This window comes from Oryzias latipes, chromosome 11 (assembly GCF_002234675.1).
Source record: "Oryzias latipes chromosome 11, ASM223467v1".
NCBI classification, from domain to species: domain Eukaryota; kingdom Metazoa; phylum Chordata; class Actinopteri; order Beloniformes; family Adrianichthyidae; genus Oryzias; species Oryzias latipes.
Window position 1 is genome coordinate 7,831,262 of NC_019869.2, and position 27,119 is coordinate 7,858,380.

The window sequence follows — 27,119 nt, forward strand, 5'->3', positions numbered from 1 at the left end:
TTTATTATAATTAAAAGAAAACATTAGCCAGGAACAGTTTTGTAGTCTTCCCCTTTGAAATGGGACCTCATTTAACAGAGTTTGAAGTAAATTAATGGAGGGAGATGCTAAATCTTGACTACAAGTAATTTATTTTTTGATCAACTAGGTAGAAACACATTAGATACAAAGGGTCTAGAGACTTTGAAATGACCCAACACCTAATTAAAACAGCCTCTTTTGAATCTGCACTTCACTCAAGAATAGATTCTTTTGAAATATCCTGACTTAATTAATCACCACTTTTGCATCCATCTTTCCGTTGAAGCCTCAAAGTTTTCTTTTAATCCCATATTTCCGGTTCTAATGTCTATTTCTGTACCTTCAGATGTCTTCCTGAACATTTTCAGACTGCTTCAAAAGCATCTACACAACTTTTTTTTACATGTCCTTGTTCCAATGACTGGATAGAAATATCTACCAAAAATATATATATAATTTTTAGAAAACAATTTAAGAAGGCATGTGGTTATTATTTACCTTCACATTTAGGAATAGGCCCACTCCACATGACTTTTCCTTTTTCTAACTGACAGGAAATGGTCTCAGTTCCTTGGGTTTTGATGAAACCGTCCTCACATACAACAGAAATGGAGCTACCCAGCTGAAAGCTGTCACCAAATCGCCGAGCGTTGATGGGAATGCCGGGATCGGGGCACTCGTTGTGGCCAAATGCTGTGGAAAAAGAATTACAACACACAATTAAAATTAAGCAAACAAAATGATGAGAAGCATGCTATAAGTGCAACCGGAGTTAGTATGTAATAATTTCATTCTGTTCAATCAAAATATTGTTTTAAAAAGTTAAGTTTTGTTCATAAAATGTCTTTAGATTTGTTTGATGAGGATTTAGTACGGTGGCCCTGAAGTGAAAATCACTCCAACAAATTTTTAAAGATCCCAACGACAATTAAAAAATCAAAACATATAAAAAAAACAACATTACATTTCAGAATTCAAAGACAAAATTCCAGAAACCAAAATACAAATTATTGTTGATTGGATGATGATATTGTCCATTGTTTGTCTTTCGTCAACTGAAAGTTCTGTGTCATGAAGCGGTAGTACCTATACTTCGTGGTTGTTTGTTCATCTTTCGGCATATCCCGTCAGGGTTCACCACAGGTGGTTTGGCAGAGATTTGTACGCCGGATACCCTTCCTAACACAACCCTGTATTTTATCCGGGCTGGGGACCGGCACAGGGGGACCCAGGCTTGCACCCCTGTGTGACTACATGGTGAGGCAGTAGTGTGAAGGATCTTGCCTGAGAACCAACACTGGATGAAGCTCATCGCATCCCCTGACTTCCCTTCACGTCCTTCACCCACCCAACTGAGTCCTCCAGCCGATACTGGATGTGCTCCGTGTGTAAAAGTATGTGGACACTGTGGACGCATTTGAAAAAAACTCAAATGTCCAAAATCAAACACTATCATCCAATCATCGATGTCCCATAGTACCTACCTTTTCCTACATTTCATTTTGATTTCTGGAAATTGCTTTTGTCTTCCGAAACGTTTTGTTTTTACTTTGTTTTGTATTTTGGAAATTGCGTTTTAGTTGTTGTTGTTGTCAATTGTTGTTTTGATCTTTAAAAATGTTTCTGCATTGAGTGGTTTGTTGGTTTGATTTGGGACTCAGAGCCACCGTATGTTAGCATAACAACGAACTTTATCAGGGCAGCCATAATAAATTAAGGCAACAATAAAATGTTTTATTAAGAGGGAATTGACAATCTAACTGACAGTGTTAGAAATATCCCTAATGTTTGCAAATATAACCAAGCTAAGTGAGGTCAACATCATCATACTGTTTTTTTCTTCTTCAAGAAACATATTTTATGAAGAAGTAGTTTCATAAACTGTTTCTTTGAGCAACTTTCATTTTCATGATGAATCCCGTGACAACACTATCTCTTAATATGACCCCTATTATATTAAGCGTCTATTTTCTTTCCTAAAAAATGGTTCAATAGGATCATTACTTTGTTGGTTGCTCTCTTTTGAAATCGCTTCATTTCACAAATGCTACCTCTAATATTAGCTATTAGGGTGAGCACATGACCCTTCTTGATCTGATAAACTGTCTTTTTTAAACTTTTTCTTTTCAGTGTTGCTAATGTGTGTCGGATCTAACAATTAGTAGATTAAAAAGAGCCTTTTGCCAACAAGGAAATGGAAAAACATCTCTGGCAGGAGGAGGGGATCATTCACCGGCTCGTTAGGAGTTGGAGTGACAACCGAGAAGCTTTTAAATTCTTTTTGTCTGTCGCTTTGAAGACGCTCTGCTTTGACCCTTTGTGAAGTCATTTAATGTCTTAAATTAAGTTACACCTCATTTATTAACATGAAAAAAATACTTTTTTTACCACTTAAACCTAAATTCAGGGCACTTTTGAATGCTGATTTCCATCAAAATGCAAAAATAAATAAATAAAGGTACATACTACTGTATGTAATGTTAAATCCCCTTCCAGACATGGAGTGATCAGCCTGAAACTCTAGCCTCAGTGTGTTGGTGTTAGACGTCAGATGGGAAGGACTCTCAGCTCCAGAGAACCTCCCAATGACAGCAGCTTCATTTGTCTCTCCATCCTTCACAGTCAGGGAATCGTAAGGTGCCTCGAGGTCAAAGTCATTAAATGCCAAGTGTATTCTTGAGCCTGGATCTGATTGAATGAGCCAGACGCAATTCATGTTGTTCCCGTAACCTTCTGGGTAATCCGGGGAGAGGACGGTTCCTGAGGGAGCTGTGAAGTTGGACATGCAGGGGACTGTGGGGGAAGGAGACAGCACATGCAGAGAGGGACATTTTCTGTTAAATATTCATCTTCACAGCATCATCGGTCATCATCTGCCTCAGGCGATAATAAACTCTAAGCTGTCGCCATAGTGATAGGTTAGATTGAAAGTTATCAACGACCAAGCCCTCTATATTTTATGTATTTTTTTAAGATCATTCCTTTTCTATCACGTTCCTGGAAAATACATCATTTTTAATACTTACATATGCATATAGGGATGTTTGCCGACCACTGGTTGTTATCTTGGCAGGAGATAATCTTCTCTCCAATCAGCTCAAAGCCAAACTGGCACTCAAACCTCAGAATTCCCCCATTGGAAAAGCTGTCTCCCTCTCTTATTCCATAGAGAGGAGTTCCTGGGTCGCCACAACTCTCTTTGTCTATTTCTGGAATGACACAGATCAGTAATAGAACACTAACATCTGCATGGACCAAGGAGATTTGGATAAAAAAGAAAATCTGGGGGAGAAAAATCAGAGACAAACCACTGGATTATAAAAGATAAGCTTGATAAACTTAGACTTAATTCATATTGACAAGACCTTTTTCTCTTGTTGCCATGTCAGTTTTTTCTGTTTCTGACGTTGACGTTTCACACAAGGACAAAGGATTTTTACGGATATACAGTTTTTGTGCAGCTATGTCAACACTTTTACAGACGCACATGTTTCTTAGTACAGGTACAAAACAAAACAATTCTTTTCAACCAGTACAAAATCTTTTGATGAATGGACAATTTCATTTCTACAGCTACGAAACACTTTTACAGACACACATATCTATTATTAGTAGTGCAAAACCTTTTTATGGTCAATACTTTTTATTTCTGTAATTCTGCTCACAAGAAAATAGCATTTATAATTTGGACATGAGTGTTTATTCTCTGTGTTTTAGGTTTTATCCTTATGGTCAACACTTCAACAAAAGACAGCGGTAAATATTTGCTGGTAATGAAAAAAAGATTTAGTGGCATAAATATAATATCTGGTTAACAAGTATGTGACCGAAAAAACATTTAAAATAGGGTTATGGTGAAAATTAAATAGGGGATGTTAGTATATTCTTGTGAAGTCCCCTTACACAGTAATCTAAAATGTTTTTGTTCATTTTAGCCAATAATTGTTCATCCTTTATAGTTTTAAAGCGAAATTCAGTTATCCAAGAACCTAGAAAAAAAAAAAGGTAAAATTAATAAGTAATGAAAAAAATGTAATCAGAAATGTCGAGTAATGGTTTCACAAAGAAGGGAAAGAGAATATCTCTTTTAACAGTTTGTGATGTTGCCAAAAATCGTTAGCAGTTTATCAAAAGTGCTGAGAACGTGAGAAGACTGTGCAATACTCCATTCAATAACTTCTATCATGCTGCTGCTCTGGTGCATCCGATACTGAGGCAGGGGAGAGCATCAAAGGAATGATGAAATCAGAACATTATCATGGAGTGTGATATGAAACGTACTAGACAGAAGAAAAACACAGAAAAGCTCCCATCTCCCAAAGTCTTACATCTCTAGTGAGGACAATGACCCAATGCACAAAACCAGCTTACAAAAAAAAAGCTGTCTGAAAATAAAAAACATTGTCCTGTTTTTAGCTTCCCTGACAGTAGTCCTACCCCAAACTCCAAATGAAAGGGTGGAAAGGTTTGAAGTCAAACGCTGCACAAAGAAAGAAAGATAGAAACATCAAGAGAAGAAAAAAAGCTATAGAAAAAAGCTATAGAAAAGATAAAGATGGATGGATGGATAGCAATTATTTTTTTACAGATCCACTCGATATAAGATACCTTTTGGTGTTTTTAAAATGTTCTTGTAGCCTTTTCTACTTAACCTTATTTATTTATTTCTTCAATTGCTTTTTTTTTTAAGCCTGCATTTCTAAATATTTCTTTATTCAAATCATTGTGTACCAGGAGCAGTTGGTAAAATGCTGCTGGGAAAAGGTTATAACTGTGATGGAGAAGCTACTATGGCAAATGACAAGCTCCGCTTCATTCCTGTGCATCAACTTGCAGACAAATAGATCCATGTACGTCTTTGTTTTCCTAGTCTGAGCTGGACTTTGGATGGCTTCAATATTGCTCATCATTTTTGTTGAGCCGCTCATGTTAAATCAGGGCTGTAAGCAAGCAGGAGGGAATGCAAACAAATGGATGATGGGAAGGGGGCGGGCTTACTCTGCACTGAAGGTCCTGACCACAACTTAGAGGTGAATTCCCAATGAACACCTGTCGCTCTGCAGAAACTATGTCCTAGAAAACGACAGATTTTTTTTTTTTGTTGTTGCTAAAAACGGCATAATTATCATTAAAAGACCTCTGGGAATGCTTTCAAGATGTATCAAAAGATGATGAGTGGGACTCTTAATATATTATATTCCTATTTCTTTTATTCATAAAACTTTGACTGTGGTAATACTGTCAAGTCCCATGGAGGTTTTTCTTGCACGATTATCAAGTTCATCCTGTGTCTGGTCCAGTTTTCTCAGGTATTCTGGAGTCTTCCCACCAACCACCCAAGTCCATGCTTGTTTGGTTCCCAGTTAATGCTAAATTGACCAGAATCTCAACTCAAGTATACATTTCTGCCTGGCCATAAGCAATCAGATGATGGACTGAAATGAATAATACCTGCTGGGGTCAAATGACAGCCAGGACAATTTCTGCTAATAAGTATGAATGGCAATATAACACTCCTCAAATCTGAAGCTATACTTTTTATATGACATTTGAACTAGCCCACGTCACATAAAAAGGTGATATGAACATGACAGCCTACTAGTCTAAAAACATAGTCACAGTCCGGATTTGAGAATTTGGAACTGTCATTATCATTGGACCCTCTTTTTTTTCTCTGGGAAGGGGGGGGTTACATCATGCAATCATAGTGCAACTTTAGCATTTAAGTTTATTTATTGTTCCGTTATTTTAAAAAACAATGTGATCATATTTTAACATATCCTCTATTTACTATTCTTCACAGCATGTTGTTTTATTCCAAATAAAGCCATTTGTAAAATTACTATTCAACTCCACAGTTGAATTTTCCAAACTTCTTATCTCATCTCTCTTTAGCTTTGAACTTTGCCAGCATTGTGATTTATTTTTTTATTTCTTAGATTTTAGATTAGATAGATAGATTTTGGATTTTTTTTCTCTTAAAGAGTAAAAAGTTAAAATTGTTTTTTTCAGATTTCTAACTCCATGAAAACTAAACTAAAACCTGAAGTGCAAATCACATCAACAAATCATTAAATGCAAAGAAAAAAAATAAAAATCACAGCAACAATAAAAAAAACAACAACAAATAATTAAAAAAAACAAAGTAACATTTTAGAAATCAGAATGCAATTCCAAAAACCAAAAACATAGTTCCAAAAATCAAAATGAAACCTTTCGGAAAAAAAAAATAATTTCCAGAAATGAGGATGAAATGTTAAAAATAAACAAAAAAAAGAAACTGCAAAATGTAGGTATTATTACTGATTTGAAGAGGATGTTTGTTCACCTTTTCGTTTGGTATCTTCCAAAAGGAGACACTACTTTAAACTGCAAAAGTTTAGAGATTGATTGAACGATTCTTTTCTTCAGTTAGGGCAAAACAATCTTCTGCTTTCCCTTTTCCCCACAACCCAATTGTCATCATCCAGTCAGGAATTTCCCACACATTTTCCAGATTTCTTATTTTGTTTAAATTTTTAACTTTTCATTTTGATTTCTGGAAAATACCTTTTGATGTAATTATGATTTCTCATTATTTTCTTACCTTTCTAATTGTGATTTTAACATGTTCTTGTAGCATTTTTGTCATGATGGAGGAAATATTTAAAGAAGAATTGTCTTAAAATTGCAATTCTGAGTATTTCTTCATTCAAATCCTTGTGATTTAGTAGCAGACAAATAAATGTTGTTTGAAAAAGCTTATAACTGTAATTTAGAAGCTACTAGGTCAAGCCACAAGTTTATTGTTTTGCTCCATTCTGATGCATCTGCTTGTGGAGGACTAGATCCGTGCAATTGCTTACCATTTTTGACGCAAATGTAATGCTAGGTTGCGGGTGTGAGATGCTGTAAGCTAAGCTTGATCGGTTACGGGAAGTGGGGGCGGGGTAACAGTACCAGCCATAACTTAGAGGCAAATTTCTAATCAACTCATGCTGTTCTGCAGAAACTATGTCCTGGAAACCGACACGTTTTTAGATTTTGGCTAAAAACGGCATAATCATTAAGAGACTGGGAACACTTTCAAAAAATAAATCAAAGATGATCAGAGACGGACGTTATTATGTTTTTGCATTGAGTTATTTGTTGATGTGATTTTCACCATGGAAGATTGATACAACAAATGAACTAAGTTGTGGGTCAAGCATAACATAGTTAGGGCATGTGATAACAGTTTCTAAGCCTTTATCTTTTTTTAAAGTGTGAAACAGCAGCTATTATGAGTAAACTGGTTATTATTTGACTTGTTTTAGTGTGATACAATTACCAGCGATGAAAAGAGCATTATCATGCTGTCAGGCCTTCCACAGAAAAAAAAACTGTACTAACACTTTTGTTTGCCTTGGACAGTAAACAAAAGTTTATCATAGATTTTGAAATCATGAAGCTTAAAATGACTGATATTAGCTGAGTTAGCCACATTTCCCTGAAAGCCTCCACCTTTGACAGCCTGGGGAACACTTTTATTCATCATTTTGTCTAGACGGAGTTTGCAAGTATTCAAAACAGGTCTCCGTTTTTTCAGCTTCCACCGAAGGTTTCACAAATTCTGGTTTGATTCCGCATAAACATGCCACCATGTCACCCCGGTTCTGTTAAAAATGTTTTGTGCAGTAATCCTGAAAATATACTTTCATTGCCAAAGCCCTTCTCTCCCTTTATTCCCTGGCTCTCCACTCCTGCTTTTAGTCTTATTTACAGAAGTGGCCCAGAGCTGAGGGACGGTGTGTATTATGCGTGCATGTGCAAGTTTTCCCAGCATTCTGTGTGCCGTGTGTGTCCGTATGCCTATGTGCACGTTTGTGATGTATTGCATTAATTTCCATCATGACACCGTCTTTATGAGATCCGCAGACTCAACCAATCACAGTGTGCCCTCACACCCGTAGCTGCATGTGAACACACACAGATAGGCACACAAATACAAAGCGAAAGAAGGGAGAACAAATTGCTCCAGAGGAAGAAAAAAAAAAAAGCAGGCGCTCCGTAGGAACATTCTGGCACTATGACTTCCTGCCACTCTCTAACACACACAAACACACTGCCCCACGCACACAGTTTCTGTCTCACACACACGCACAGAAATAATCCTATTGTATTCGTAACAACACGGGTGATGGATTCACAAAGGGGATTAGGCTCCTTAAAAGAGGGTGTTTGTGTGTTTGTGCGAAAACGGTGGATGTCTATGTGGCCACTTCAACTTTAAATTCGAATTGCTATTGGAGTCTCATCTTATTCAGTTCTATGATATTCTATCATGTCGGATCGCAGCATATTGTCCATGGGAATACCAACATAAACCAACACACTGATGCCAGAATGAGTGCAGAGCGAATACACACACCACTACAGATCCTGGAGAGTATGGTAATAGATTTTGGAACGGATAATGAAACGGGTAGGGAAAAAAACACAACTTTAAAAAAAGCACATTGGCTGTTATTCTTTTGTGACTATTGTTAGATAGATCTTAAGGCTGTATTGCTAATAATAATGGAAAACTGAGCAAAGGTGGTAATGCTCAATATCTCCTAGACTACAGCCATTCAATCTCAAGTGTTCCCAAAACAAAGCTGAGATGCATTCAGCACATTTAACCTTGCCGAATAATAATCTCGATTGGTACAAAAGCCAAAGACGATGAGGACTTAAGTGAAAAGTCGATTTGTTCTCTGGGATCAAATGAGAACTGCAGCCTCTCTAATTACATTGTAACTCTCTGTTACTTTGAACTAAAGGGGAGTTGTTCAAATGGACATGTTCACACAGTAGATATCAGACAGTATGGTCTGTGCATAATCTAATTAATATGCTTACAAAGATGGCATTTTCCTTGCTGCTTTTTGACTCAAAACTGGGGCACTGACAAGGCTTGAACGACGTGATTGGAGATGTGTTCAAGAAATACATCAATTTTCTGCTCTCATTAAAATGTATCGTTCTGCTTGGTACACGAAGTGTAAAATATCATTTCAACTTCAGAGGTGTAACCACCAGCATAGTGTGTAATGGACTTGAGGAACACAGATCATAACTGGGGTGTTCACTTGGATCTGGACACAACATCGTCTCCTGTGGACATCATTTAAGTCAACAAAACAAATCCTTCCAGACTATCATCTAAGTTTGAGTGTCACAGCGTTCTTAGAAAAACTTCTGTAATTGTTGGCAGCACAGGCAAAAAAACTGGTTGCCAACATCTAAGGGTGTCAGTCTGACCCCTTCAAATCTTAAACTGATTTTTTTTACATAAACAATCTGGATACATATCTGCAAATAAAACAAGGTTTCAATTGAATATCATAGTTAAGTGTATGTTAAAACCATTGACTGCATATGAGAACTTGACTGAGTGAGTATGACATCACTCGTAGAAAATGGCCTACTTTTGACTCAAATGAAATGAAGTCAATTCATTGCCATTTTTTTGTATTATGGACACCACCATGGTGGAGCCAGACTTCGACAGCCAGCTGGGAAAAGTCTGACTTGGTCTGAGTAATTGCTTCTCCAACCACTCTTAGGAGTGAGCTTGTTGGAAAGCCACACCCCTACTATTTGCAAGTGGGCTCAGGAGAATCTGTCAATCAATCGTTTCCAATTCTCAACAGAAATGGCCAGCAGGACGCACACATTTTTATCAAAACATCTGATTGGCTCCATACAGAGTCAGTGGATGAAACCATGTTTGGGATTTAGGTTATTGAGTCCATTTATGCATAATTCAATTGTGTGGCAACACATAATTAAAAGGCCAGCTAAAGGGTAAAAATGACTCCAACATGAACAGAAACCGACCAAATTACTACTAACTTGGAGAGATTTTGCTTCCAAACACCGGAAATGTCACAAAAGTGGCAATTACCAAAAACAAACCCTCACCTTCCGGTCAGACACATTACAAACAGCACTGTGAAACAGCAATACCTGTTACTTGAAATATCAATGACAGCAAAGCATTAGATCAAGAGAAACCTGCCCTTTCTGGGCACTAAACCACCATGTGAAAAGTCAGTTTGCGAGCTTTTGATTTAATTTACATGCTATCTTTTAGAAAATTTTTCTAGCAACAATAGAATAATTATTGCAGAAATATTTTTATGAAGGAAAACTTGTAAAGGATTGTTAAATGTTGCTTCTTGCAAAAAGAATAAATTAAAATCTTCACATCTACACATGTCAAGACAAACTGTCAAGTTGCCACTTAAAAAAAGTTCATAAAGATTTTTTTCCTTTGCTTCAAGGAAACACAAGGAGGTAATGGGCTCTAAGCCATCTGGTATTCCTGAATGAGCTTTCAAGTGATTCATTACCAAAGTAAACAGCTTCCTGTAAATAATGTTAAAAAAAACAACAACAGAGGTTAGTGATATTTTCTGTGTTCTCAGTAACCAGAATTTAACACAAGATCCAGGATGTATTACATTTTATGTTTTTTTTTTTCCTAACTAACCTTTCAAATGTGTGATGAATTTTATTGGTAATACATGTACAACTTATTCAGTGTCTCATTAACAATAAGCAATGTTCTGTCTCCAATGCTGTGGTTTTGTGAGTCCTGTCCTCTAAAAGCTGTTGTTGGAGTTTATGTGGATGTCCAGATGAAAGCTAAACCCCCAAGTAAGACTAGAAGAACACAAAACTGAACTACATCTGACTGAACATTTTGTGACTTTACTTCATCTGTTCCGTTTAATTAAAGAAGTCATGCCCAGTGCCCAAATTGACCCTTTGACCCCGAAAGGGACTCAGCAGGTTACAGAAATGAATGGACCCTCAATGCCCTAACTTTAACACATTGATTCCAAATGTATTTTTCATAAGCTACGTTAACATCAGCCTAGGCAACGTAGGTTCAAGTGACCATTTTTAATGAAAAGTCTATGTAAACAGGCGTATATGCTCGTTTTGGGTACGTTTCATTTTTAATGCCATTTTCAGGCTATACATGCAAAATGCTAAAACTGGGTTCTTGAATGTGCATCACATGCCTAGTATATGCCTTGTGCACCATATTTTTGGGACTTTAAGTCTCACTCCATCTATATTTGTATCTATTACAAAATCCTTCCCAGAGGTATTTTAATTATGATTATGCATTTTTTAGTCATAATAAAAATAAAATAAAAACCTGTGCCATGTTTTTAAGACTTATTCTCTGCAGAGCTGCAATAGTTCACATTAGCATTGCAACAAAAATGGCAAGCAATGTTAGAACTTTCTAGCTGTACAATTTTGAGCCAGAATCCAGCTCAGACGAGGAAAACGAAGACATACATGGATCTATTTATCTATAAGTGGATGTATCAGAATGGAGCGGAGCAGAGAGACTTTGGCCCGGCCATTTCAGTTGCAGTGTCACAACTGAGAGCGTTTTCAAACGGCTGGGTTTTTATGTGCTCCTTGTCCATCATGATTTGAAATAAGAAATACTGAGAAACACAGTTATAATCCTAAATTCTCTTATACATGTCGTCCATTATGAGAAAAATGCTACTAGAACATGTTAACAACAACACCAGAAACACAAATTTTATTGAAGTGGATCATTATAAAAAGAGAAAGAAATCGCACTTTCGTGAGAAATTCATTTAACAAAATACAGGAACAAGAATGGACATTTCCTGTTAAAAGGCAGTATATTAATGCAACATACTACCAATAATTCAGATAAATAATAAAGAATGTTAATAAGTCAAAAATTATATCAAATTACTCCAAATGACTAAGTTTCTGTGCCTATTCTAAACTATTCCACCTTTTTTTTATTGATTCAGAACAAAGGTGACATACAGCAAAAGAACAAGGAACAATAAACTATTCCACCTAGCCTGGCGTAAGATTGAGCACCGCTTCTTCTGCGCTGGTGTCATTAGCTAATACTGATACACACACCTACAGTGCCCTCTAGCGGTTGATTTTATTTCTTTTTGATGAATCAAAGCTGCACATGGGTTTAAGTCGCACTCAAATTATACAAATTATGCAAAAAAAATAACACGATGTATAAAAATACTGTTTATTGGCAGTATTTTTTTTCCCCCATCAAACTTCGGATAATTTTTTGAGATACAAAAATCCTTCTCTGCCTTAATCCTCACACACACACTCATCCACACAACAGAGCCACACAGACCTAGGGGTCAGCAGTGCAGTAAAAACCCACCTTGACATCTTTCCCTTCAATAAAATCATATCATATATAAAAAACCATAAAAAGCAGATGAAAAATCTAAAACACAATTTCAAAAGTAAAGGCTGACATTATAACTCAGTGATGAGATCCTGCTGGGATGAGATGAGCAGATAGAAGGCGAGAGCACAACAACATAAAAAAAAGGAAAAAAGCTGGCCATGTTAGCAGGGATGAATTTTAAATCTATGAATACAGTTTTATTTGACCTTTTTCTGCAAGTGGCTAGAGTATCAAGTGGTCTTAAAATTAGCCTTGATTGCAGAGTTATTAAAGTCCACCAGAACATTAAAGAGATAAGCCATGTAACATGTAGCCTAAATAAAATCTTTATCATGAGGGTATTAGAACTAACATTTCCTCCCTTGATCAACCAACTGTGACACAGACTCTTGATGTCCGTACCGTGGTTTGTCGACTGTTGTTCGCAGCAGTGCCACATACACACCACGATGGGATAATGTTGAAACGATGCACTTAAAAATGCCAGGATTTGAGCGAATGAGTCATCACGGGAAACATATTCGCAAAATTACCATTTATTCTGTACGCATTTCAATTAAGCTAGCAAATAGTGGCCTTTTAGGTGGTACGCTTCATTTAATAAAGCCATAAAAAAAGCACTTAAATCTGAATAATTGCCCGTTTCCAGGCAGAATTTTGCATGAATATAGATCCTGGCACATGTCTGCTGCTGCTGCTGTTGGGTCTACTTTTAACAAATCCAACGCTCTTGCTTCATATTAAGACACTCCATTCCTGACCAATGTCTTTTATGCCTTGTTACACAGACCTCAGATCCAGTATCTCACAAGACTCATCACACACTGCTGTCTCCCTGCCAGTCCAATCAGTCTGAGGTGTCTTTAATGGCCTCATCCCTTGTCAAAACAATGCTTCACTGAGTAGAAGGTGAGTGAGGGCAAATGAGCACCTGCGTCTGTTTCAAGTGGGAGGAATCGGCTCGTGCTCCAAAGTGAAGCAGAAGGCTTTTCTCTGTGCTGAGAGCTGGTTCGTGCATCACTCCAACTGACAGCTGTTGCTTTTAAATTATAGAAAACGGCGGTGCTTTTCTAAAATCCCCGCTCTGTTGTGGTGGTACTCTCCAAAGTACGATACTGTGCTGATGACTGCTTGATGGCCTCCATGGATCACATCCCAAAGAGAAGCAGGAGAGAAGGTGAAGAAGCTGTTTTCCATGCGCTAAACCGGTGATCTGTTTTAAGTCCCGGACTGATTTAATGTCAGATCATGTTTCCACAGACCAGCCTTAATGAGGCTGAAGGTGGCGTCCAATTTTTTTAAGCTTACGGTTTCTATCTAATTATGCTCCTTTATGAAATCTGGTGTAAAAAGCCAGTTTAGAGCTGTTTGTAAATCATTTAGGGAGGATAAAACTGAATGAAAAAAAGAGCTGCTGATTGGTGAAATATTTTTGGGGGATTTGACAAAATTGATTAATGTAAAAATACAGATTTTTTTTTAAATAGAATTACATATTAGTACAGGTTCTGTTTAGAAAACTGCAGCACTGAAACAACTTAATTCAAGCTTTAAAAACATTGATCGTACACATATTTATATATTTTTTTAAATATTAACAAACTGTGCATTAATCTTTTACACAAAGGTGAATTTTCTGTGCCTATTTCTTACACCATCTTTAGATCTATTGTATAACAGCATTTCCAGTGGTCTTTTATTTATTATTATACTGATTTTAGCCAAAATATAGAAACCTGTCATTTTCAAGAACATAGTTTCTGCAGAAAAACAGTAGTTTATTAGAAAGTCCTTTCAAAGTTGTGGGCGGGACTGTTGGCAGGGAGTGAGCCTTCCCTGACTTCCCATTAGCCCTTTGTTTACATTATTTTTTGTTAGCTTACAGCCCCTCACAACCCGAACACATCATTAGCGGTGCAACAAACATAGCGAGCAATATCATAGTTATCCAGCTGCCAGCTCAGACAAGCAAAAGAAAGACGAGGATCTATTTGTCAGCAAGTGGATGCATTGGAATGGACCAAAGCAATAAGCTTTTGGCCCCCCAACTGTAGCGCCTACATCGATGCTACAAGCTTTTTCCAACAGCATTTTTCATCAACTTCTGATTCACAACCATTTGAAAGCAGAAATACTCAGAACTGCAGTTTTGAGTTCAATTTTCTTTATATATGTCCTCCATCGTGATAAAAATGCCACAAGGATATGTTTAAAAACACCAAAAACATCATTATCATTGGAGTGGGTCTTTAAACACAACTTTTAAGGTGTGACTGGCAGACACAGCTAAGTGAAATAATAAAACCAACACTAAAACTGCCGTTTCTGAATATAAAAGTGATGTTATTTTTATCACATTTTTTAGTGGTGCAGCTCGTATATCATTAGTGAGTCTGTCAACACATTATCTATATGGAGCTTGGTACGTGGGAACAATTGTCGCAGTACAAATTTCCAGGAAAACTCCTGGCCTTTTCTGATAAATTAATTTATACAGCCCAGTATTGCAACAATTGTCATCTCAATGGGCTGTTCAAAGTGAAAAGAACTTCTAACTCCTTGAATGCAGCTTTTTTTGTCTTTAAAGTTATTGTCTTTTCTTCCTTCTCTGCACTCGCTCTTTATGAGCAAATAACCTTCCATAGATTTTTGTTTGTTTTTCAGCAAGTTAGCTGAAAAAAATGGGTCAGAATCAATACATTAAAACAATGTAATAATAAAGTCTTTCTTCTTCCTCTTTAGTATTTGATTTTCTATTAGAAAAGTTGATAATAAATCACACTATAAAGCTATTAGTTTATTATTTATTTATTTTATTATTATAAAATCAGCCTAATGGTTGGACTGATTAGAAGATAAAATAACATTATTTTGCATTTTGTGTTTTAGTTTTTACTTGGTAACAAAATGTTAACTATTATAAAGGTGTTTTAGGTGCTGACTCAGCATTTTTCTTCTCGTTCTTTCTTCTTTCATGTTTTCAGATGGACAGAAAAAAGGTATGTAAAATAAAAATAATATTTGTAAATTTAGAGAAAAATGTCTTGTTTATTTCAAAATGTATAAAAGGAGATATTTGTTAATATTATTATTCATTACTAATCTACATAGGCTGTCAGCTTTTAAAAAGCCTGTCCAAAAAGGAGTCCACAAACTTCCTGTAACCCTTCTGTGACCCTGACCAGAATGAGGAGAGTATTAAAAACTCATTGTTGTAAAGATGTGTAGTACTTCCCAGTTTTTCTGGGTCATCTTTAATCTTTATATACTTGGAAATACTAAATAAAATAGCTTGCAAAAAAACAACCCAACAGTATATGCAGTACTGAGGCCTTCTTGCTTGCAGAAAACGTCTATCCTGTCGATCCTGAATTTTCTTCTTTCCTTCTCTTAATTAACAACATTAGCATGAATCCCATTTGCATAATGTCTGCTTGGAGGTTGCATTGGCACATCTCAAAGAATGAGCAGCTGTCCCGCACTTGGATATTTTTTACCAATCAGCTGGGCAGCTAAAGCAGAGTAGGTCTTTTTCTGTAAGCCATCAACTGAATTTATGCATGAGACAGAAATAAATTGTAAGTTTTGCTAAGAGAGTGAGAAGTGGGTGGTAAAAAGAGTGTAATTAAGTTGATAACTTTTTCAAAAAAATGAGAGATTGAGGAACTTTCAGTGTAGAAATTAGTTTATTGGAAAAGAAAGTTTTTCATTGAATGGTGTTTAATTGTTGTAAAGCTAGGATGCCAAGAGTATTTCAGGGTAGTTTCTGATACTCGCCAGTATCTCTATGGTCAGAACTATCAACATAGAAACAGCATCTACCAGCTTTAAAGGCACACAAGTAAAAATACATCTTAAGTATAACTTGAAGAAGACAACACGGAGCCTGTGGTGCCCATCCGGCCTCAAAAACTCCCCAGATACCAGGCTGCCAGGCTGTGATGGGATCCGTGGGAAGGAAGTCCAATCCTCACAGACCCTCTCCCACAAAGCCACCGGGCCTAAAGGAAGTGTATGATTGGTATAGGAATCAAAGTGCTGCCAGCTTGGTGACCTTGTCTTTAATAACAGTTGAGCGGTGACAACCGAAAGAGAGGAACTCAGAGTGAGACAGGGACTGAGGAAAGCACACAGATAGACAGAGAGCAAAAAAAGTTCAAAAGAGGAAAAGAAAAAAGCAGCGCGTGCCATTTGACACAGTGGGGAAAAGAATGTCTGACACACAAATTGCACCGAGAGAAAAAAGGAAAAGAATGGAGCCAAACAAAAGTGCATTAGAGAGCACTATGTGAGAAAATGTTATGATTTCAGACAGAAGGGAATGACAGAACGGGGAAGAAACAAATGTGTAATGAGGAAAAATGAGAGTCAGACACTGAGAGAGAAGAGAAGTGAGCACTAGTGTGAGGAGAGGTGACTGACTTGTTGGTGGAGCTTCGTTGGAGCACTGATGGAGTACCTGCCTGAAACAAATCCACTCAAATAAAACACATCAACTGGGTGGTAAAAACGTGACTTTAAGTTGATGTATTTAATGATATTATTCTTTAAAAACCAGGTTCCTACCATGTGCATCCACTACAAACACATACATTCCACACAATCACCCACCTCAACATTAAATCTTGTGGGTGATGGAGACAGCAACTCTGGGACAAACACATTTATCTGCTACAGGCTACTGCAAGAACTTTTCACAGTGAAAGTTATGGCAAAAGTAGGACCCAGAGAAGAAAAGTAAAAAAAAAAAAAGGTGTTTGTTGTTATGGCTTGTTCCTTTTTGACAGGCAGAGTATTTCAAGGACAACACATTAGTTTATCTTGTCCTGAGAGCCTTTCAGACCATCAAAATATATCCAGACAGAAAAAAAAAAGAATTAAAGCTTTGAGCAGGATTGTACAGCTCCCACCACTCCTTACCACCTACCACGCCCACCAAGGCTCTGCTCCTCCAAAGTCCTAATCCCTCCATGGTCCCATATTGTCAGCCTTGTAACTTACTGAGCAATGCTGAAATCTACTTTGACATGCTTCTCTGTGTTGTGCCCTGCATTTCTCTAAAGCCCCCCCCCCACATGTTGACTCAAAGTGACCACCACCGTGAAGGAGAGAGGCCATGGCAATTGGATTTGCAAAAATAAATTTGCCAAATGGAGACACGACAATTAAAAAAAAAAGAAGCTTGCGTTTATCAAAAACAAAACAAAAAATTGCGCTTCGAGAAGGTGGTTTTTGAGGTGCATCAAGATCGACATATTTTAGAAAACTTCATTGGAAACACTTTTTCCACATTAAATGAGTCACGTGACCAACAGCCGGATACCACTGGCTGCCTTGGACACTGCACAGCGGTCACCAGAGGTCCCAAAGCATCGCACAGCTCATCAAAAGTTGAGCAAGTCATGCCGAAATGTTGGAATCAAGGCTCCTCTGTAAAATGACCAACTACAATTTCCCAAAATCACGTCAACCATTGCCACTCCCACGTGTAAGAAGCTCGCCGTGCCATGGCTTGACTAAGACGCCAACGACTCCTTTGATAGATGATGATGAGCGCTAGTGCCGATTTGAATGAATTAAAGTATTCCTCACATCCGTCGTCATGTTTTTGAATGACTTATCGTGTGAGTTGGTTTGTATTTATTCGCATAATTATGATTTATTGGAAACAGTGTAATCGAGAAATTGTTTTTTTATATATTCCTAGGATTCCGATAAAGTTTTGAGCATATGTTTAATGGAAGCGCACTGAAGTAATTTTTGATTTTTTTGAGAGGGACCTGGCTGCAACAAGATGGCACCTGACATCAAGCAGAAATTATACATCCTACCCTAAAAGTGGAGCAGGTTAATTAAATAATCGTGCATTTTGTACAAGCACCAAATTTGGCATGGATGTGCCGTAGGATCTCCTCAGGGTATATTTAAAAAAAATCTGTAAAGCACACCAGCTGTCAAATTACTCCACCTCTGTAGGTCAGAGGTCAACTCCATCAGAAAATTGAACATGTCTGACATGATTCTGCGGGTTTTACATCTAAATTCTCATTTTAAAAAAAACGCAGAGGGCTCCCATAATGAGAGGAATTAACATTAGGAAGAGAAAACTTGCCCCAAAGCTCAAGATTCAGTTCCATCCTTGTAAAATTCCACAAAGCACTTAGTGCCTAAATCATTTAGTAGATGTCTGACTCCCTGTCAGTAGACCAATCAGACCTGTCAGATCCACCACATGAAAGTCTTTAACTGACTCCAGGATCACATCCAAGTCTGCTGAGGCAGCCTGGAACTGCATTCAGTTACAGGCTGCCTGCAGACCTGCAGTCTGTCAGAGTTCAACACTTCACATTTTTTTCCATGTGTGAGGATATCTGTAACTCCTTATGAAACGTTCTTTCTAAACAATCAAAAGGTAGAAACAGCAGGGGTCTAAGAGAAATGTTATCTGCACTTTTGCTCTATGAGCTTCCAGACTCAATACTTTCTATGTTTAATATGAAAACATCTTTGCCTTTCAGCCGACTGCCTGCTGTGCGCTGATGCAGTGGGGGCAACCACAGGTTTCAAAGATCACTTTCAATTAATTTGCACTAAATGAAACAGCTACTGGGAAATCAATTGAACACATAGACAAGCCTTTTATTCTCTTTAAATATGTGATTTATTCAAAGCGCTTTATAGATAGCTTGAGAAATCACATGGATGAATCAATTTGTTAAAGAGAGGAGGATTATCTTTATGATCAAATGTTGTGGTGCTTTGCATGCACTGCAAAAAACCACTATCTTAATTCTAGAAAAAATTGACTAAAAATAAGTCAAATTATCTGCCAGTGCAGCTAGTAAATTTGACTTAACAAGATTTTGTTGTGTTGATGTGTTGTGCGTGATTGCAAGTTAAATGACATGCTTTATATATTTGATTACTGTGCTTTCTGGACAATAGAGGTGCACTGGATTATAGAGCCCACTGTCATTTTTAAACTATGTCATATTATGCTTGTACATTTTTTTTTTCTTGTCCTGTCCAACAGCTGGGCAGGCAGATGAGAGCTGAGGGCCTCTTGTGTTGGACATATTTTACTTTAACAAGAGGGGTTATTAATCTTCAGGCAAACCAAAATTATGTCTGAATAAACCCCTTTGGAATTGAGGCCAAACTTTATTAATTTCAATCATGTTTGAAAATCTTTGGTGTTGGACCGGACGGAAAAGGAAAGAAGGGAAGAAGAGAGAGGGATGTTAGGGGGGGGGGGGGGGGGTAAGAGGGTGATAATAGGATGGGGGGGGGGGATAAAACCATGAAGCAGCATAAAGAAACAAGTTTACTGGTTGTTTATCATTACGGTAAGGTTCAAATGTAGTACAAAAAGGGCGGGGCTTGTCCACACGCACACTCAAATGTTATCAACACACCTGCTGGCTGAAAAAAAATGTCCACATGTCAACATGTACACAAAACCGATAGTGTTCACACACGCATACTTATGCCTTTAAACCAACTAGTGTGAAATATTTCAGTCATTCAATCATGCAAACTGTTAGTGCAAAGGTGAGCTAACACCTGTGCTCAGGTGAGTGTTTATGTTTTTCTAAAATGGACGGTGGAATCTGAAAAGAAGGAAGGAGAGTGCCCAGCCATCCCCACACCAAGACCCCCGCCGCAGCAGCAGCTGCAGCCGGAACCCCCAACGCCACACGGCAGCAGGCAGGGAACAACCGCCGCCCGGGCGACCCAGTACGCCACCCAGGCCAGGGCCAGCAGGACCGCCGCGAGGCCCCCAGAGCCAGAGAGCAGAGAGGCATGGAGGGAAAGGGAGCGCCGCCCCAGCCCAACCAGGAGAGCATTCCCCCCGCCGCGCCGGGAGAGCCCAACGCAGGGCCCCACCCGAGAAGGGCGCCCACAGCCCCAGACGAGCAGCCCAACACCCCCCAGGAGTTCCGGGCATCCCCCCGCCCCAACCCCAGGTACGAGCCAGGACCCCCCAAGGGAGACCCGCTCCGCACTCCAGGCAGCCACCCACCCGGCCCAAGGTTGGTCCAGGGAGGAGCAAGGCAGGGGCCAGCCGCCCCCGCCCAGGAGGGGAGCGCCCCGGGTAGAAAGGGGGGCCCACCAGGGGTGTTGTAAACTTGGCCCGACCAGGCTCGGCCACAGTTGGGCCCAGCACCCAGGGGCAAGGTACTTGCGTACTAAGGGGGTGCAGTTAAAATTGGCGGGTAGGGCACTGTATACTGTATACTTGTACATTTTATACTTATGTCACACCGCTGCATGTTAGCTGAGTTTGTGAATTTACAAAAAAACTTAACCTTGTTTGCAACTCTTATAACAAGCAGACTGACATTTTGACAGAGCGCTGTGTTCCTCCCAAAATCGCTTCAACATCAGTAAACACAACCAGAATGATTCCATACATAAAGGGCTTTGGATTAAAAGCCGCACTGTGGCTTTTTGAAAAAGAAGGAAAAAATAAAAAAAAGTCTTATTAGTGTCTTAAAGTGCAGTAAGGATGGAAATGAAAATCATAACTACTCATAAGTAGTTTAAAACATTTGATGTCAATAATGATCCCATTGTTTTTACTCCTACTGTTTAAAAGACCCACTTCAAAGAAAATTGTGTTTTTGCTCTTTTCAACACGTTTTTGTGGCATTTTGCTGAAGATGGAAGACATTTATCAAGAATATCAATTTAAAAAATGCATTTCTGAGTATTTATTTATCCAATTTGTTGTAAATCAACGAGCAGACATTTTGAAAAATTTGAAAAAGCTTGTGGTTGTGATGCAGAAGCTGCCATCGGCAAACCAAAACAAACTCTGTGCTCCACTCCATTCTGTAAACTAGCAGGGGGAGGCCATTAACATATGGATAATGGTAAATACTTCGCAACAACAGTCTCAAAGGTGAAATCCTAAAAAGTCTACTGCCGTTCTGCAGAAACTAGGTCCTAAAAACCAACATTTTTGGGCTAAAAGCAACATAATCATATTTAAGAGACCACTGGCAACGATTTTACAAAAGATCAAAAGATGATTAGAGCAGGACTTAAAACACTGAAGCCTGAGCTCCCAAAAGCACAGAACAGTGGTCATAATAGTGTTAGAACTGTGTGAACTGTGATCTCATTATGACAATAATACCACCAGAGATGGCACCTTAATGGGACTCTTTGTTCAGCAGAGCTTTCCCCTGTACTAAATTAACTACATTTAGAAGTAAAAAAAGAAATTATCAACTGTTAATACTTAACTTTGCATGGAGATGAAAAATCAGCATACAGGAAAAATGCATTTCATCTATATCATCATTTTTTGTGCATTCTTGCATTTTGTTTTTGAAAGCATTTTTGATAAACAATCCGAAGACTCAACAGACCAAGCTAACATGCTTTCAGGAAAGCAGACCCCCTCACTCGATCATTTCACTGATGGAGAAAATACCTGCTTTGTTTTTACATACATATTTTCAGAGTTCACCCTGAAGTTCAACATCAATTTACTAGACACAAAATACATTTTCCAGGTTGGGCCCACCTTAATCTGATCTATGTTGTTTTACATCCCCACATTATGCTCCTTGACTTACCTTTATAGTTGATTTTAAATCCTACAGACCCAACACTCTCGTCAGCCTGAAGATGCAGCCACATCTGGTGGGTCATGCTCACGATCAGGTCAGGCACAAAGCTTCCCGACAGGCTGGGAAACAGAAACGCAAAACTTTTACAATCATTTCAGATAAGGACAAAGACCATATATTTTGACAATGTAGTCATAGCTGTAATCAAATTCAGAGGCTATGCAAGATGAAATATTTGTTGGATAAAAAAAACCCAAATGATGGAAATGATGCTCGTACTTTGGCTTCTATCAAACCAACAAAAAAAAAAACCAAAAATAGCAGGCTACAAAATCAATTATTCAAAATAAATAAATCAACCTGCCTGTCTGTCTGCCTATCTTTTGTTTTCTTTCTTTCTTATTCAAAACTCAAACAAGCCAAAACGCACTCGATTTATTCTTTTAGCTTTTGCTGCTTGTGTTGTTTATCAAACACACCATTAGATGTCCAAGGCTGCCTTTCCATCCATCCAACCATCCATCCTACCATACATCTATTTCTCTTGAGAACCCACTGAATCCCTCTTTGGGGTTATGGGGCTGCTGGAGCCAATAAACTGTTGGGCGAAGGCCGGGCGACACCCTGAACAAGTCGCCAGTCTATAACAGGGTCTCACCCACACTCACATTCACACCTGGGAGTGATTTAGAGTCACCAGTTAACCTACGAAGCATGTTTTGGGACTTTGGGAGGAAGAAAAACCACACAAGCATGGGGAGAACATGCAAACTCAACGCACAAAGGATCCAGCCAGGATTTGAACTTCTTGTTGTGAGGCAAGAGCGCCAATCACTGTGCCACCCTACAACTTGATTACCTTAACATACCTTTCCAATCAGACTAAGTGTGCGCAATGAAGAAGAAAACAAAACATAGTATTATCGTTTGCTCAGATGGCTTTGACATTGAACATGTTAAATGTGGCGTGAAGAGTTTAACAGACTGACGCTATCACTGCTGGTTAAACAAACAGCTGGTCAATCTGGTTGTGCATTGAATGTTGAAGCTTACAATCTGCTACATATCAGTGATCGCTTTTTCTTTTTCCTGGAGAAAACATACTGCTCTTCGTTCGTCAACGAAAAAATGAAGGAAAACAGATCAAACTATTTTGTCATTTGTCTACTGCTGCTGTACATCAGCTGGACCACTGCTGTACTGCTGTAGTTCAGACCTCTGGCTGATGACCACAGAAAATAAGAAAATCTGCCATACTTACACTTGCAAGATTGTTGTAGGATCTCCCACTTCTCCCCCATCTCCAATTGTTAGAGTATCGTATGCTATTTCCAGGTCAAAGTCCTCGAAGTTGATCTGAATCACCTATGGTCGGCACACAAACACAAATCCCAGTCAACATTGATTGTATTTTGCAACAAGTTTTAAAGAGCTTTAGGTTGTGAAGCAGTATTCCATGATGCCAGAAGTTCCATCTTTAGACAAGCTGTTTTTTAACTGTTTATTTTCCTGAGTTCCAGAAACTTTTCAATAAAACATTAGGATATGGTGAATCATTTACAAAAAGTGTTTTAGAAAATGGTGTTTTTAACATGTTCTTGTTGCCTTTTTCTCACGATAAAAGGCATATAGAATAAAAATTAAGCCTAAAATGTGCATTTCTGAGTATTTCTTTATTCAAATTGTTGTGAATCAGTAGGAGATCAAAAAATGCAGTCTGAAAAAGATCACATTTGTGGTGCAGAGGCTACAATCGGTGGGCCACAAAGTTCCCGTCCGCTCCATTCTGATGCATCCATAGATCCACGTATGCCTTTGTTTTCCTCGCCTGAGCTGGCATCTGGCTCAAAAGAGTTGCACCGGTAATGAGTGGTTGGGGTTGCGAGGGGCTATAAGCCAGCAGGAGTGTAAACATTGGGACAATCTGTTACTTGTACGCTAGGGTTGGGTGATGTCCCTTAAATTGGCCGTTCTTATACAACTGCTATTCGTTTTTTTGCTTTTTTCATTTTATTTCCCAACTAATGACTCATCCGCGATGATCCAGTATAAACTGAGGGAAGTGACTTTAACAAAAAAAGTAACAAACAAAATAGAAAAGAAGTAGTCCGCTCCCGCACTTAACTAGTGAAGTGGACCGGCGGAGTGCGGACTTCCAGCTTTGTGTTTAAGGGGAAGGGGGGGGGGTGCTTTGTTACATGAGCGCTATGTGTGGGAGATTTAAGACTGCGATCCGTCCCGCAGCTCTAGGGATACAAGCAACCGAACTCAGAACCGGGTCTAAAAGTGTGTGTCTGAGCACAGCTCGGATCGTCAGCACACACAGTGGTTTGAGTTTCAAAGCAGAAATGTCGTTCAGTCCTTAGAAAACATTCAAACAATCACGCGGATTTGTGTTTCCAGTCGTGTCCCGACTAAATAAAGGCTGATGTTATTCTTACATGTTTACGTGCAGCCAGCAAGCAGCACCACCCAAAGCTAATGTTGTTAGCCCGTGTTAGCATACTGCTAATCCTGGCTTCGTTCAGAAAAAGCACTGACCACACGGATTAAAATTCAAATGATGAGCGAACAGGTGTTTCATAATAACCGTAACATTGTTAAAAGCACGTTTACAAGATCGTCTCGTATATTACCGAGCTGACATGTCAATGTATATAGCCGCTCGGCGCTGTTTAACATTGTTTTGTATTGAATTGTTGCATTCAATAAAGTTTGAAAAAAAAAGCCGCTCGGCGGAAGTTATATCCTTCCGGTTTTCAAACCCTACTGCGCATGTGCGAATGATTTATTCCGACGGAAAGTGTGACTTTAGTGAACGTTTTTATATTCTGAAAACATTTTTCTGGGCCCATGTACACAGTTGGATTCTAATCCGACCATTGATCCCATCAAGATATTTTGTACATGTAACTGCGGATTATGGTGTCGACGCGCAACGTGGCGGGGGCGTGGCATCACGATGGTGGTCTCTCCATCGGGATGTCAGTCACCCATCACGATGATATCGTCCATCGGCACAACCCTATTGTACGCCAACACATCCGCCAGACCTCAGACGTGAATTTCTGATTAACTACTGCTGCTCTGCAGAAACTATGTTCTAGAAAACGACACAGGTTTTATCATTTGGGCTAACAATGACACATAAACAAAAGAAAACTGGGAATGCTTTTACAATAGACGAAAAGATGATTGGAGTTTAAGTTGCAAAATGTCTCTCTGTTTTGAATAATCTATATTTTTTTTCATTATTTTCATGCTAGGTTTTTCTTTACCAGTTTTGTCTTTATCTTATCCATTATTTATTATCATAAAATGTAATAAATCTTGTCTTCAAAAAGCAAATAGACTGAATTATTATTTAAGTTACACACAAAAAAGATAGAAAAATTGAATTTAGCAATGGATCAAATAGGAGGAAAAGGCAAGCCACACCTCTGCTCGGTCCATGAAGCTCCGTAGATGAGCAAGTAGTTTAAAACTCTGATGAGGAATTATTAAAGCAGACTATCTGTTTCATCCATGACCAGAGAGAAATACATTTGGCACAGGAAAAGATAGAATGGGGGGGGAGGATTGATTGAGAGAGAAGAAAGAAGATGGAGGCATTTTGGAAGAGGCGAGGAAAGAGGAACGGAGGGTAATAATGAGAACAACTTTGATGCTCGGAAAGTACCGGAATATTTCAGACTTAAATTTTGACTTGATGCTCGAGGGAATATTAAAACCTTGCTCAGCCCCCCTTCCCTCATTCCTTTTGCTCTCCTAATGAGAAATGTTCACACATTCACACAAAAAGTCTGCTGCTGGACCACATATGCATTATGCAAATCCATTTCACCTTACTTTACTTTATAGCCAATACTTAAAATAACTTAAAACAAATGTATCCTTTTACCTTCCCAAACTCTCTGAACCTATGAAGACATAAATAATCTATTGCAACTGCTAAGAAAGTCAGAAATTGTTTTTACTTGACTTTTTGTCTGGAGTAGGCCTATCTGTACACTACTAAAAAAAAAAGGTGTAAAGTTACATCAGCATAGCAGAAATGATGAACTGACTAAACAGGACAGAAGTTTAAGACGAGACCAACACAACTTCTTTAGTTCTAGTGTTTATAATCTGTCGACAATCATCACTCTTCAACCGTTTACAAAATTAATGACATTTCAGCCGATTCCGTCGCAGAGAAAAGCAGCTTTGGGTTGCTAACAACCACTCCGGTGAAAGTCGTGCTTTTGGTGTTTTTAACATGTTTTTTTTCTGGTAATGGAGGACACGTATCAAGAAAATCAAGCTTGACATTGCATTTATTCAAATCATTGTGAATCAGGAGCAGACGAATAAAAGCTGTTAGAAAAAAAGCATTTTTATTACATTTGTTCTCTTTCATAAGAAATATGCCACACGTACATGTCAAAAACTCAAAGACATGATTTTCATCAGAGAAGGACTAAAAAAAAACATTCCTTTACGGATTCTTAGTGCTCATTTAACAAAGAATTTAACAAACATGATCAACTATGTTTTAAACCTACAAAGTAAAAAGGTAACTAAAAAGTAATTAAAAAAGGAGATATTTATGGGTCAAAGACTTTCTTATTCCTAACTTCTAAATAACACATCAAATATTCAAAAAAAAACAAAAAAACCACGTGCTTCCACCTAAAGTTATGTAAATTCCACTTCCTTCCATTATTATCTACAACCAGGTTCCTCTCCCCTGATCTGAACTTTTAGTAACAAGGAGGGAAAGGGGGGCGGAATTGCTCTGTTCTTACAGTCCCACCCACAAATCAGAGGTGAATTTCTAATGAACTACAGCAGAAATTATGTACAAGAAAACAACACAAGTTTGGGGATTTTGGCAAAAAACTGCAAAATAATCGTTAAAAGACCACTAGGAACACTTTAAAAATAAAGAGGCAGCTTCCTGCTGCAAACAGTGCTGACTCAGCCTAATCTACACACCAGATTGAGGCATGATCTGAAAACAAGTCCTTCAGGGTAAACTATATCCATATATATTAAATTATATTACCCTTGGCACACTAAAGAACACATTTTTTAATGAAATGTGAGTTATTTTCTAGGCTCACTTTTCCAACCCTGAAGTAAGACAACTCAAACTCTGAGGCTCTGCCTTTTTCTCCTAGTGGGTACCGCCCATGTCATGACATCAGCCTAGAGCCGGACACGGCAGCGTGTCTGCGTTTCACCCAGGAAAACAAACAACATCCGAACTTTTGCAAAAAAAAAAGGATGTGAAT

The 27,119-nt window shown here is 38.4% G+C and overlaps 2 protein-coding genes across 7 annotated transcripts in view; one reads left to right on the forward strand and one right to left on the reverse strand.

The window, feature by feature from the left end:
- LOC110015877 overlaps positions 1-27,119 on the forward strand; it is a 755,614-nt gene that overhangs the window by 375,741 nt on the left and 352,754 nt on the right. The window lies entirely within an intron of this gene.
- Positions 1-27,119, reverse strand: part of csmd3 (CUB and Sushi multiple domains 3) — a 478,616-nt gene that overhangs the window by 142,992 nt on the left and 308,505 nt on the right. For all 4 annotated transcript variants that reach the window (XM_023959656.1, XM_023959655.1, XM_023959654.1 and 1 more), the window contains 5 exons: positions 23,105-23,208; positions 21,850-21,962; positions 3,048-3,230; positions 2,488-2,814; positions 520-714 (listed from right to left, as the gene is read on the reverse strand). In XM_023959656.1, coding sequence (XP_023815424.1) covers positions 520-714; positions 2,488-2,814; positions 3,048-3,230; positions 21,850-21,962; positions 23,105-23,208 — 922 coding nt within the window. The remainder of the gene's footprint in view (positions 1-519; positions 715-2,487; positions 2,815-3,047; positions 3,231-21,849; positions 21,963-23,104; positions 23,209-27,119) is intronic.